The 15193-nt window shown below is 42.8% G+C and overlaps 1 protein-coding gene across 1 annotated transcript in view; it reads left to right on the top strand.

Annotated features, from left to right (window-relative positions):
- LOC119896419 (immunoglobulin superfamily member 1-like) overlaps positions 1 to 15193 on the top strand; it is a 71794-nt gene that overhangs the window by 15008 nt on the left and 41593 nt on the right. Inside the window, exons 3-5 of the mRNA XM_038709847.1 lie at positions 1285 to 1578; positions 1954 to 2113; positions 2536 to 2669. Coding sequence (XP_038565775.1) covers positions 1285 to 1578; positions 1954 to 2113; positions 2536 to 2669 — 588 coding nt within the window. The remainder of the gene's footprint in view (positions 1 to 1284; positions 1579 to 1953; positions 2114 to 2535; positions 2670 to 15193) is intronic.

Genomic DNA, 15193 nt, shown 5'->3' with positions numbered 1-15193 from the left:
GCTCTTCTTACTCCTCCTCCTCCTCCTCCTCTCTAGTGTCCTCTCTGTCTTTCTTCAGATTTCTCTAGATCCATTGTTCCTAAACTGAATGAACTGACTCTGGCCCTTTTATCTTTCTATTGAAGCTTCTGATTGGCGTGTTATTGTGTTTGTGTTTCCACCTGGGTAGCTGTGTGCTAATTGAGCTCAACCTGTGCTGATTGAGTGAACAATATTGAATGTTAGTATTTTCTCAACGACCACATGGTGCAGGCAATGAGAAATGAAAGGATTTGTTTGTAGAGTTTAGAGAAATGGGTGTGCTTTTTGAATAATGGAGTTATGGTTTTGAAGTTTTAGTTCAATAGACTGGTTATAGTGTTCAAGCAATTGAGAATAAATATGTTTTTTTTGCAAATGACTTGAAGGAAAATGTATGTGGAGATATGTATGAAAAATATATTGAATATAAAAAGATGTACATCTTTTATCTGGTATAAAAATGGGTTTATGGTATTTTCAAGCCTAGTGGGCGGGGCTACGGGCTTTAAAAGTGCCAGCCTTGTGCTCTTTGAAGTGAGTCTTGGCTTGGTTACAGAGGAAGTAACAGCTAGTGGACTGCCAGATAGGGTAGCACATTGTTTTTGAGTGAGACTTCCAAAGCCCAGCATCTCCATGAATCCTGCTGGTGAGGTTACCTGGGGTCAGGACGTCAGCATCACTTGTTCCAGCTCAACTCAGCATTTAGACGGAACATTCCTCCTGCAGCAGACCTCAGGCTCATTCAGAAAGAACCAAACATCAAGTACCAACTCTGCTACCTTCATTATACCTAAAGTGAACTTTGATAACGAAGGATCGTACCAGTGTCAGTATCAGACAAGTGTTTCAAGTGAAAAAGTCAGCTCCCCTTTAAGTGACTCTGTCAGACTCTCTGTTACTGGTAAGGAAATGAATCTGTTTCATTCACTTGTTTAAAGAAATAGTTCAACATGTTGGGAAATAAACAATTTTGTTCTTATATTGAGAGTTAGATAAGACTGATCCTCATCTCATAGCTGTCCTTTAAATATGAAGCCACAGCCAGCAGCTAGTCAGTGTAGCTTAGCATAAAGACTGGAAACAAGGAAACAGCAGTAACTTACTGAAGGCAACCAGAGGGGACCGAAAAACTTAAAAGGCTTATTTCCCTTAATGGTGAACTATTCCTTTGGCATAAAGGAAATTTAGCAAACTAAAAAAGCAGAAAAACGTGTAACTCAAAGTCAGTCCATTTACTGCTCTAAAATTGTGTAATTTTTTCAGAGAGCCTCTCAAAGCCCAGCATCTCCATGAATCCTGCTGGTGAGGTTACCTGGGGTCAGGACGTCAGCATCACTTGTTCCATCTCAACTCAGCATTTAGGTGGAACATTCCTCCTGCAGCAGACCTCAGGCTCATTCAGAAAGACCCAAACATCAAGTACCAACTCTGCTACCTTCATTATACCTAAAGTGAACTTTGATAACGAAGGATCGTACCAGTGTCAGTATCAGACAAGTGTTTCCAGTCGAGACTTCAGCTCCCCTTTAAGTGACTCTGTCAGACTCTCTGTTACTGGTAAGGAAATAAATCCATTCCCTGAATCTGATGTTTCATTGTTGTTTAAAGAAATAGTTTAACATGTTGGGAAATAAACAATTTTGTTTTTATATTGGGAGTTAGATAAGACTGATCCTCATGTCATAGCTGTCCTTTAAATATGAAGCCACAGCCAGCAGCTAGTCAGTGTAGCTTAGCATAAAGACTGGAAACAAGGAAACAGCAGTAACTTACTGAAGGCAACCAGAGGGGACCGAAAAACTTAAAAGGCTTATTTCCCTTAATGGTGAACTATTCCTTTGGCATAAAGGAAATTTAGCAAACTAAAAAAGCAGAAAAACGTGTAACTCAAAGTCAGTCCATTTACTGCTCTAATATTGTTTTGTTTTTCAGTGAGACTTCCAAAGCCCAACATCTCCATGAATCCTGCTGGTGAGGTTACCTGGGGTCAGGACGTCAGCATCACTTGTTCCATCTCAACTCAGCATTTAGACGGAACATTCCTCCTGCAGCAGACCTCAGGCTCATTCAGAAAGACCCAAACATCAAGTACCAACTCTGCTACCTTCATTATACCTAAAGTGAACTTTGATAACGAAGGATCGTACCAGTGTCAGTATCAGACAAGTGTTTCCAGTCGAGACTTCAGCTCCCCTTTAAGTGACTCTGTCAGACTCTCTGTTACTGGTAAGGAAATGAATCCGTTTCATTAACTTGTTTAAATAAATAGTTCAACATGTTGGGAAATAAACAATTTTGTTTTTATATTGAGAGTTAGATAAGACTGATCCTCATCTCATAGCTGTCCTTTAAATATGAAGCCACAGCCAGCAGCTAGTCAGTGTAGCTTAGCACAAAGACTGGAAACAAGGAAACAGCAGTAACTTACTGAAGGCAACCAGAGGGGACCGAAAAACTTAAAAGGCTTATTTCCCTTAATGGTGAACTATTCCTTTGGCATAAAGGAAATTTTACCAACTCTGCTACCTTCATTATACCTAAAGTGAACTTTGATAACGAAGGATCGTACCAGTGTCAGTATCAGACAAGTGTTTCAAGACGAGACTTCAGCTCCCCTTTAAGTGACTCTGTCAGACTCTCTGTTACTGGTAAGACAAATAAATACATAAATTAAATACAGCAATTAACCCAGAAAAGTGTACAGTAACAGGGTTGGGAGGATTACTTTAAAAATGTAATCCGGTACAATTACTAATTATTTACTTATAACATAATCCAAGTACCACAAAATAAAAGTAATTTAATCTGATTACTTTTAGTTACTTTTAGATTACTTCATATGCAAATGAAGACAAGTGAAGATGCGTTGTCTGCTTAGTGTGACATAGAATAACAAAATCTTCCGTTCCCAAAATCCACGTTTAAATGTTTTTCTATGATATGCTTTGCACTATGTCTGGCCCATCAATGACAAAAACGTTGTTTTAGAGGTATTCTTGATGATATTTAAGAATTTGTCATTTGGACAACCATTTTAAAATGTTGATGACTCACTCTGCACTTGTTGTATTAATTTAGCGTCCAGTGAAAAGATTTCTCAATATAAAGCTGCTGAAGCATCGTGTTTCACGGACCGGGCGCCATTGAATGCTGTACAAAATAACTTTTTCACTGATTTTGGTGAAACTCGATCATATTTGATGGAGAAATATTTAAAAAATTTAGAAAATATATTCTAATTTTCTCTCTGGTGTCCCCCGGCTGCTCTGCCTCAACTCTGTGATTCACAGAGTTTCCTGATGGACAGAGAGCTTTAACTTGTTGCTGAAGTTAGTTTCTTGATTTCTTAAACAAATTATGCTTCTTTTTCTAGAAACTCTAAACCTCAGACATGACACACAAGCCCTCAGAAACACACACACTGCGACACGGTCTGACACACTGGTGAGAGAGATTCAAAGCAATACTACAAAAACTGGTTATTAGTAATAATGGTTCTCCCCCTCAGAAACCTTTTCACATGATGAACACAAAAGAAATAACAAATGTAAACATTTGCTCATGTTTTATTCCTTAGTGTGCTGAACAGTTCAACACACCCAACAACTACTTATTCAGCCCCAGCGTCCTGTCTTTGGTCTATGACAGGCCAGAGACTCTTGTTCTCCACCTACTCCTCCCTCCCTACTCCTACTCCTGCCGGAGTAAAAAGTGTTATGCAGTGAAAAATTAGCTGCCTGCTCTCATTGGCTGGATATGGATGTTGAGTCGGCCGACTCCGGCAGATATTTGGCATGCTGGATTTCTGGCAGACGTCGGCGATGTGTCAGAAATGTGTCGGGGAGTCGTTTTGATGCGTCGTTGAGTAGTTCACACGTAACAAATCGGGCTATAAATCGTGTAGTGTGACCTAGGCTTTACTCCTCTCCATACTGTGTCTCCTCCTCCTCTCTGGTGTCCTCTCTGTCTTCCTTCAGATTTCTCTGGATCCATTGTTCCTAAACTAAATGAACTGGCATTGGGCCTTTTATCTTTCTATTGAATCTTCTGATTGGTGTGTTATCACTTTTGACTGTTTGTGGTTCACCTGTGTGCTAATCGAGCTCAGCCTGTGCTGATTGAGTGAACAATATTGAATGCCAGTGTTTTCTCAATGACCACATGGTGCAGGCAATGAGAAATGAAGGGATTTGTGAGTAGAGTTTAGAGAAATGGGTGTGCTTAGCTCAGTTAGCTGTGCAGCCACTGGTCAGATTAGCTCTGCCCATACTGGGAGCTCGGAGCACCAGGGGAGTGTTTGTGTTTACCACAGACTGTATGAAGGTGTTTACACCTTTACTCAAGCACTGGAGGTTTTCAGGCCAGGGGCGGGGGGGCCTGGCATGGAATGATGGCGGGGTGCAGCGCCGGCAATTCGCTCAGCAGTGAACACGGCATGAAAAGGACCAAACACAGCCTCAAAGACCAACAGGGAATCCAGTACTGATATGATTTACTAGAGCTTCTTGATGGATATAGTTAGCTTTACTTTTTTTCTTAAATTTAACTGGAAAAGCTCATACGTACTGAGATCATGTCCTCTGTATTGTTACCAGGATATTTAATCAACTCTTTCCATTCTACAATCACATTATACAAGATTTTTTAGGCTGATTCTGATAATAATTACAGCCAGTAGGTCCTATTTTTGTGGAGGTGTAACAACCAGCTCCAGCAGCGCTAACCTTTAACTTCACTTTCCCTATCCATGTGGTCGGATTAAATACGCGATGTCCACTGTAAGGGCTCCAAACAGGACAAACTCAAACTCAGGGTCTGACAAGGGTTTGCCAGCCAGAGTCAGGGAGGCAGAAACAAAGGCTGAAAAGCAGAGCAAAGCAGGGAATGATGAGCGATGGGGCGGTATATGCACTGCAAGGCTGATTAGAAATAAGATGGGAAGCAAGAAGGGGTTACTGCAGGGCAGCATGGAGGGGCAGGATCTGTAATGTCAGGGAGAGTTAGTAAATGGCAGAATGAACTGGCTGAAGTCGTGACAGCGACTGTGTTTATCTTAAACTAAATCACATGAAAATGACACCTGTGTGCTACAAAATAAGCACACCATCTCTACACACACCAGACTGGTCCATTAAGCTCCATAATAACTGAACTTACTCTAGGAAATGGATGCTAAGATCTGTGTGGCGCTACGTTGACTACATGGCACAGGTCGCCTGCTGTGATACAAATGGCACCAAGTTCCAAGGGCAAATGTGTATATAGCGCCCCCTAGTGGTAGAAGTGTGCGGATTTTTGCGCCTGAGGTACTTGCAGTGGTTTGGACCTACCCTATGAGTTTAGTGTCTGTAGCACTTACTGTCTAGGCTGCAGTATGAGTTTTAGCTGCGGAATAATAAAACGATTCCAATAGGGTTCCCAGCTCCACTGGTACTGGGAACCACGATGCCTTGCATTCACGGGTTCCCTGCCCACTCGGGCTTGGACCCCTAATAAGAATTATTATTATTATTATTATTATTATTATTAAAGTGCATTTTTAACCCTGTTACACATGGAGATGCCCACACACTCTGTGCACAGTTTGTTTTGAACATTACACCAATCAATCAAATTCAGAAATTTAATATGCTACAGCAAATACATTTCTGGTACTGTAGATTCTTTAAAAAGAGCATTTACACCATCATGGTGGGAAATGAAAAAAATAATCCAGTTAAATTTGGACAATAAATATATTTAAAGATTGTTGTTGTGTGGTCAAACATTTCTGTGGTGTGTTTTTTTACCCAGTGAGACTGCAGCCGCCCAGCATCTCCCTGACGTCTCCTAACAGAGGTTCAGAGGTCACCAGGGGTGACAGCTTTGTCTTCACCTGCTCCACTTCCTCCCACTATCCCACTGGTGTTTTCTTCCTCATCTTCTCTGGCTCCAACATCACTGACCCCAAGCCAGCAGTCAACCACTCAGCCTCCTTTAACTTCCCTGCTGCTGAGTACGAACACCAGGGCAACTACAGCTGTGTGTATGAAGTCACATGGTCTACACGGAAATACACTTCTCCCATGGCTGCACCAGTTAGTGTCCTCATCAAAAGTAAGTAGAATGGAGAATTTAAACTAACTGTTGCTATATTTTATGAACAATTCCACCAGACAAAACAAGTGCTGTGGTGCTACATCCATCCATCGTCTATAACAGCTTACCTGTGCAGGGTTGCGGGGGTGCCTATTCCAGCTGATACCGGGTGTGAGGCGGGATACAACCTGGAAAAGTAGCCAGTTTATCACATACAGACACACACACATTCACACCTCTAGGGGCAATTTAGAGTCACCCAGCCGGAGCACCCAGAGAGAACCCACACAGACACGGGGGAGAACATGCCCACACAGAAAGGTCTGGGACAGGCTAGGCACTGTACCACCGGGACACCTTGCTGTGATGATACAGTGTAAGATAAAAAAAAGAAAAAAAGACAAGCAAACCACCCACACATACCACAGTGTAGTGTGTCCGTTACATTTGTATCACATTTGACAACAAAAACAATGAATGTGACTAAATATTACAAAACTCAATGATGATCCAACTATTCATTTTGCATCAACTAGTATAAACAAATTAAGAAATACACTTCAATCGGAATCACAACTAGTAGTGAATGGATTTGTGAAAATAGACTTAAATGTAGCAAAAAGTATCTTGTTCAGGTCTAGACATGCGACTAATGGCGATAATCAGCTCTGCCTGTCACTTAAAGCCTCAAACATTGAACAGGTTCAAGAGGTAAATTTGCTTGGCGTTACACTAGATGGACAGTTGACAAGATGGGAGAAACATATTGACAACATTGTTAAGAAAATGGGTAATGGAATATCAAGTATTAGAAGATATTCCCCTTTTCTTACCCCTGCCACTATAGTGCTGGTGACACAAGCATTAGTTTTAAACCACCTTGATTACTGTCCTCTAACAATAAATCTTTTATGTATGTTCTATTACTATTATTACTATTACTAGTGTTATTACTAATATTGTTATGACATAGATATATAGGTATTGTGTTTTTATCCTTAATGATTCCTCTCCTATTCTCCTTTTGTTAGTCTGTCCACATTTACTAGGGTTTAGGTCAGAGCTGTGAGATTGTTTTGGTGTTTTCCTCTCTTGTTGTTCTTCTCCTCTCCTGGAATGTTCATTCAAGGTTGAGAGAGGATCTCTGTTCCCCAAAACATAGAAACCTAGACTGTGTAAATGATTATGCATCCCTTTGCTCAGGGTCAGATGCCCGAAGCCGCCCTAGGTGGCAGGTCTCTGGACCAGCTGTCAATGTTTTAGTACATGTTTACTTTTTGTACTGTTTATTCTCTTTTTGTTGGTTGGTTGTTACTGAATGATCTGCTCAACCCCTCACCAGAAATATAATTTCCACGACATTCACCTGTCTGGTCAGGTGCAGCCAAAAAGGTTAAGCTACAAATGCTCAAAATAAAACTGCAAGACCCACACTGGCCCGTCCATCGGATGTGAGGCTGAGTACGGACAGTGTGCATGCCAGTCTCTCGTGGCTTAAGCTGATGATACAATGTTGCCGTCAATGGTAATGAGTAAAGATAATTACCATAATCCCCTTCCCCCATCACTCCGCCACCCTCCCCGCACCACCACTAGCCCACCAGCAACATTGTCCAGCAACATTGCTCAAAAAGTTGCCCCGTGTATCATCAGCTTTAGAGAGGAAGAGGGGTTGGCATGCAACCTTATGAATTTCTGAGAAACCAACATACTTATAGTACTCGGCAGGCTACAAAGGGTTGTCTAGTTTTGAAAAAACCAGGACTGATGCAGATCTGTATGTATAGAGCCATCAAAATATGGAATAACTTACCAATTTTCATTGCTGAAGCACCCAGTAAGGCTGGTTTTAAAAGGCTATTAAAAAACCATTTGAATAATAAATCCAACATTGATGAGCTTAGGTGAATGGTTTGTTGTATAATAGTGTGTATGTGTGCTGATGCTTTTTCCTTTGTCAGTAGCTTTACTTTTGTATAAGCATTGTAGGTATCGTTTTTAGATTCAGGTAGAACTTAATGTTTGTTGTATGTGAACCCCAGGAAGAGTAGCTGCCACATTAGTAGCAGCTAATGGAGATCCGAATAAACGAACAAATAAATAAGTAGACTGATTAGGCATGAGCCATGCAAATACTGAGGAGTCCTCACATGCTACAATCAGAACTCAATCAAAAATTCAAAAATCAAAAAATAAACTTATAATGCTGTACAAGTCCCTAAACTGCACTCTGCAGGTGCTGGAAAAATAGTTGATGTTATGTGATGATGATGACATAAGCAACATCATTCTTGGTCTAGGAAACAATATTTGTCTAAACAATCTCTTAGCAAGGTCTATTTAATAATGGTTTTAGAGCTGTTTGTATGAAACATGAGTTGTTGCATAAGCTTTGCCAATTAATGTTAAATTCTGCTTTGTTTCAGCCAGCTGTCCATTTGTCCGTTGGAAGAGACAGTGTATTGTGTCTGTAAGAGTTTATATATTTGCATTGAGACTGTTTTTGGCTTTAATTAGGTCAGTTTTTTGTAGTGGAGGAGTGTGACTATCAAACATGCCAGTATCTATTGTATTTTTTATGCTTTTTTTTTCAGGTTTAGGTTTTCAGGTTGTTGTTGATTTTTTGAAGAAAGTAGAACATCATAAACAAGCCATCACAGTATTTGGCCTTGACCGGCTACACTGGAGTATAGCATGGCGTAGTGTTGTAGTACTCGAGACCGGTCTTAAGACCACTTTTTGATGGTCTTGGTCTTGTCTCGGACTCCACTGCATTTGTACTCAGTCTTGTCTCGGTCTCGGACATTGAGGACTCGGGATTTTATTTCAAGACCAGTCAAGACCATAACTTTGGGAATATAAATAAATTACATTGTCTGATTTATTTGTTAACATCCTAACTTTGATTGGACGTAAAGTGTATTGTTTCAAATCTTAGTGTTTGTATGTGGATCTTTCAGATCAATCTGAGAAGTACCTATGATCTCGTTCCACATTTTAATGTGTGTCATTTAATGTGGGGAACTGGTCTTGATCTTGACTCTGTCTCGCCCTCCCCCGGTCGTGGCCTCTTTTAAAAACATACACTGCTCAAAAAAATAAAGGGAACACTAAAATAACACATCCTAGATCTGAATGAATGAAATAATCTCATTAAATACTCCATTCTTTACATAATTGAATGTGCTGACAACAAAATCACACAAAAATTATCAATGGAAATCAATGTATCAACCCATGGAGGTCTGGATTTGGAGTCACACTCAAAATCAAAGTGGAAAACCACACTACAGGCCAATCCAACTTTGATGTAATGTCCTTAAAACAAGTCAAAATGAGGCTCAGTAGTGTGTGTGGCCTCCACGTGCCTGTATGACCTCCCTACAACGCCTGGGCTCCTGATGAGGTGGCAGATGGTCTGCTGAGGGATCTCCTCCCAGACCTGGACTAAAGCATCCGCCGACTCCTGGACAGTCTGTGGTGCAACGTGGCGTTGGTGGATGGAGCGAGACATGATGTCCCAGATGTGCTCAATTGGATTTAGGTCTGGGGAACGGGCGGGCCGGTCCATAGCATCAATGCCTTCCTCTTGCAGGAACTGCTGACACATTCCAGCCACATGAGGTCTGGCATTGTCTTGCATTAGGAGGAACCCAGGGCCAACCGCACCAGCATATGGTCTCACAAGGGATCTGAGGATCTCATCTCGGTACCTAATGGCAGTCAGGCTACCTCTGGCGAGCACATGGAGGGCTGTGCGGCCCCCCAAAGAAATGCCACCCCACACCATTACTGACCCACCGCCAAACCGGTCATGCTGGAGGATGTTGCAGGCAGCAGAACGTTCTCCACGGCGTCTCCAGACTCTGTCACGTCTGTCACATGTGCTCAGTGTGAACCTGCTTTCATCTGTGAAGAGCACAGGGCGCCAGTGGCAAATTTGCCAATCTTGGTGTTCTCTGGCAAATGCCAAACGTCCCCCACCTGTGGACGTCGGGCCCTCATACCACCCTCATGGAGTCTGTTTCTGACCATTTGAGCAGACACATGCACACTTGTGGCCTACTTGAGGTTATTTTGCAGGGCTCTGGCAGTGCTCCTCCTGCTCCTCCTTGCACAAAGGTGGAGGTAGCGGTCCTGCTGCTGGGTTGTTGCCCTCCTACGGCCTCCTCCACATCTCCTGATGTACTGGCCTGTCTCCTGGTAGCGCCTCTATGCTCTGGACACTACGCTGACAGACACAGCAAACCTTCTTGCCACAGCTCGCATTGATGTGCCATCCTGGATGAGCTGCACTACCTGAGCCACATGTGTGGGTTGTAGACTCCGTCTCATGCTACCACTAGAGTGAAAGCACCGCCAGCATTCAAAAGTGACCAAAACATCAGCCAGGAAGCATAGGAGCTGAGAAGTGGTCTGTGGTCACCACCTGCAGAACCACTCCTTTATTGGGTGTGTCTTTCTAATTGCCTATAATTTCCACCTGTTGTCTATTCCATTTGCACAACAGCATGTGAAATTGATTGTCAATCAGTGTTGCTTCCTAAGTGGACAGTTTGATTTCACAGTAGTGTGATTGACTTGGAGTTACATTGTGTTGTATGAGTGTTCCCTTTATTTTTTTGATTGTATTTGGTTTGTGGTTAGATTTGACAGTGGTGAGGATCAGGAGAGTAGAGCTCTGAATAGAAATATTTAAAAAATGTATTGTGATGCTGTATAATGTTAACAGAGGAAACTGCTCGATGTGATCATCATCTTTCAGTTAGTTTGCTATTTTATTGCCAGTTTTGTTTGAGTTCAAAATGTGGCTGATGGAGTTTCGAAAGGTAGTGTTCTGTTTTGTTGTTGTTGGTGGTGTTAATGGGATAGTAAGAGATTCTAAATACAGATTTGAACTCAACCACCAAGCAAACACACCCCTCCCTTTATTGCTCTCTCAGAAGCTCCGCCCCCAAATTCACAACCAAGCAGGTCTCCTGGGTGAAGCGAATAGGGAACTAACAAAAACTGCAATTAACGAGTGGCCACTTGAGGCTGGCTCTAAAAGGGAGTCAGTCTCCATTGACCCCTATCTTAAAATGCCCAACTTTACAACAGAATAAAATATATTTACAGCCTGCGATGGTTTTGATGTATATAGCTAATTTTTACCTTCATGACAACTGTGAGGGGGATAATTAAGTGTTGCATTATTAGGCCGTGTCCGCTTTGAGTGACAGCTGGCGCTGTAACTGCTAGCACTCTGCCTGCCATCTGTTAGCTCAACTAATACAGTCACAGAGCTCTGAAGCTCTGCCTGTTTGAACCTTTTGGAGACTTCTTTAATGCAAATACCGGACGAATAATGGCAGGCTGTGCTGTTGTGCTGTAACACTCCACACATGACAGATTTATTTTTCAGTAAAGAACAAGGCACCACAACAAGGGGGAAATATAGTGATCTCCATAGGTTTAACTGAAACACATCACTTACCAGCAATGTCAGCTTCTTGTGTAATGTAATGTAGAGGGGGCTGATGGGCCTGCAGTGAAATAAAGAAATTACAGTTTTTGTTGGTTGCTTAAACACTATAACCAGGCTTTTAATCTAAAATTATAATACCACATCTCCGTTTTTCAAAAAGAACACCCTTTTTCCTTTGGTCATTTAGAAAGCACTGACATTCAATATTGTTCACTCAAGTCAGCTAAGGTTAAATGGTCAATTAGCACACAGCTACCCAGGTGGAAACACAAAGAGTCATAATTGATAACACACCAATCAGAACCTCCAATAGAAAGATAAAAAGGCCAGAGTCAGTTCATCCGATTTTGGAACAATGGATCCAGAGAAATCTGAAGTAAGACATAGAGGACACCAGAGAGGAGGAAGAGGAGGGAGAAGACGAAGAGGAGGAGCAGTATGGAGAGGAAGGAAGAGGAACAGTAGGAGTTGGAGGAGGAGAATCTCTCGTCCATCTTGTCGCAGACCAAAGACAGGATGCTTGTGCAGAATAATTTGTTGTTCGGTGTGTTGTACTGTACAGTACACTAAGGGCTAAAAAATGTGCAAATGTACAAATTATTATGTCTGAAGGCAAAGGGTTGAGTTGAGACGTTCATTTTGACCTGAAAAGAGGAAGTTAGGAGAATTGGGTGAGAAGTTGTGGATTTGTGTTTAGAGTTTCAAGAAATATGTTTAAGCAATCGAGAAAAAATGTCATACCATTGGGGCTAAGGCTAATTCAAGACACCCCTAAAATGGCCCATACCATTTCCTAACATTGATGTTAGTTTAACGTCTTGTCCGTATGCATCACTCGCTGCGGCAGCTGCTCAAGTCCAGTGCATCCAATGGAGATGCTGTAGGTTAATGTCAGTAGTTAACTATCTAGCTGCTTTAATACACTTAACTTTCCTACTTTCAGAGTTTTGTAATTGCCATTTCTTTTACTAAAAATGAGCTATCTGATGTTAGCTAGCTGAGAGCCTTTCATTTCATTATAACTATGTTCTTTCATATTTTATGTTATTGTCAGCTAACACTGGTGCATAGGCATGAGCAGTGAAATTGGGGATTCAATATAGAGTTTATTATTTCATTTGAAGTCTTTTGTGACTACTGCTTTATTGGATGCAGATTACATCATTCACAGTCAACATGAGCAAGAAGAAAGGAGACATTTGCTAAGAGTATTTGAAACTTGACACTTGATGAGAATGATTAAAATTAGGAATTAGAGATGATAATGCAGACTGTATTTTATGATAGTGTCTTTAGTTCTGTATCAACACTGTGTGGGTTTGTTTTGAGAGGTCATGATGGTCTGCTGTTGTGTGTCTGACTTGCTGGCAGTTTTGCTCTAGAATACTTACATTCATGTGGTACGTATATTAGAAATCTACATAGTTGATTTCTCGCCTCAAAACTTCTCAGAAGTGGATGTAGTGATGAAATAGCATACATTGTAAAATAGAAAACACTGGCCCCGGCAAAATGGTCTCAGGTTCTGAAGGAGACTCCTCGCTGGTGAATTTAAGACAAAGTGTTGGGCTTTGTGTTCTTAGAGCCGGGCCTGTAGGTGAGGGTAAACTGGAACCAATCAAAAAACAGGGCCCAGCGAGCCTGCCTGGAATTGAGCCTCTTGGCGGACTGGATATAGGCCAGGTTCTAGTGATCGGTCCAAATGATAAACGGCTGTTTGGACCCCTCCAGGTAATGTCTCCACTCTTCCAGGGCCAATTTCACTGCAAGGAGTTCTCTGTTGCCCACGTCATAGTTACGTTCCGCAGGGGTTAGACGGCGAGAGAAGAAAGTGCAAGGATGGAGTTTTTGATCTGTATTGGAGCGCTGGGAGAGGACTGCACCCACCCCCGTGTCCGAGGCATCCACTTCGACGACGAACTGGCGGGAGGAGTCGGGCTGCACTAATATGGGCGCTGTGGTGAACTGCCACTTAAGTGGAGTAAATGCCAGCTTCAGGGGTCCAGTTGAAGGGGGTGGACGTGGAAGTAAGGTGAGAGAGAGGAGCTGCCACACCGCTGAAGTTCCTGATAAAGCGACGATAGAAGTTGGCAAACCCCAGGAACTGTTGTACCTGTTTCCTGTTGACCGGGGAGATGGATAAATGTTGGGGGTTCCTGTTCATCAATCTTCGCCGGATCCGCCTTCACCTGCCCACCATGGATGACATATCCCAGGAAACTCAATGTGCTGGCGTGAAACTCACACTTTTCTGCTTTCACATAGACCTTGTTCTCCGGGAGTCTCTGTAGCACCTGTCATTGGAATAGATCAGAATGTCATCCAAGTACACAAATACAAAACTGTTAATAAAATCACGGAGGACGTCATTAACTAGGGCTTGGAAAACTGCTGGAACATTTTTGAGTCCAAAGGCATTACCCGGTATTCGAAATGGCCCAAAGGTGTGTTGAAGGCTGTCTTCCACTCCTCTCCTGACCTAATCCGCACCAGATGGTAGGCGTTCCGGAGGTCCAGTATGTTGAAGACCGTAGCGCCCTGGAGAAGCTGAAAAGCAGAGGAGATGAGAGGTAAGGGGTACTTCCTGACAGTGATTGCGTTGAGGCCCCGGTAGTCAATTCAAAGGGAGAAGACTTTTATCCTTCTTTGCCACAGAGAAGAAGCCAGCTCCCAAAGGGGAAGGAGAATGAGACCTGAGGCTAATGAGCTCTTATTGTAAGCTTCCATGGACTCCATCTCAGGCTTGGACAGACTTTACAGGTGGCTAGAGGAGAGTGTAGCACCCGGAAGGAGTTCGAGCACAGTCATATGGACGATGGGGTGGTAAGGACCAAATCTTTACTAAAGACTGCGCTAAGGTTGTGATATTCTGGAGGAACTGAAGAAATAAATCAGTTGGTCAGGGATCGGTTGGGGAACAGTGTCCTCCGCCGGTGGCAGAGCCAACTGCAGACAGACAGAATGACAGTGAATACTCCAGCCAATTATTCTGCCCGCAGACCAGTCTAGGTGGGGATTGTGTAGCTTAAGCCAGGTGTAACCTGTAAGGGGGAATCTGGAGTGGAGATGATGTTAAGCCAAACTTGCTCATTGATATTGCCTGACAGGATTAAGTTGACCAGGACTGTATGATGAGTGACTCGAGCCAGCAGCCGGCCGTCTAAGGCGTTAGCCGTAAGGGGGTTACTCAGAGGCTCTAAAGGAATGCCCACTCTTAAAGCGAATTCTCTGTCAAGGAAACAGTCGTCAGCCCCAGAATCTATTAGTAAGAGGAAAATTATGTTGTTGCTGGAATCTGCATACGAATGGGAGATGGGGAAATAACTGTGCTGTGACTCACCAATACCCCCACTCTTACTGGCGAGTCTGCTATTTTGGCCGAACAGGACAGAGGGCGATGCGGTGCCCAGGTCTGCCACAGTACAGGCACTCTCCAGCTCTCATCCAACGGTCGCGTTCAAAAGGAATCACTGCATGGGTCTGTCGACTGCAGCTCTGGGAGGTGATGGAGGCCTTAGCTCGGGAGACGTGGAAGCAGTGGGTCGGGGAAAAAAAGTTGGCTGGTGACGGACAGGTGTCCCTTCTCCCGGCGGCGTTCGCTTAGGCAGTTATCCAACCTGATTGCAA

The sequence above is a fragment of the Micropterus salmoides genome, unplaced genomic scaffold, assembly GCF_014851395.1.
Source record: "Micropterus salmoides isolate LMB-PRFRI ecotype aquatic unplaced genomic scaffold, ASM1485139v1 Ms_hic_scaffold_10, whole genome shotgun sequence".
NCBI lineage: Eukaryota > Metazoa > Chordata > Actinopteri > Centrarchiformes > Centrarchidae > Micropterus > Micropterus salmoides.
The sequence above is the reverse complement of the archived record's forward strand: the minus strand, read 5'-3'. Positions and strand labels throughout refer to the sequence as shown.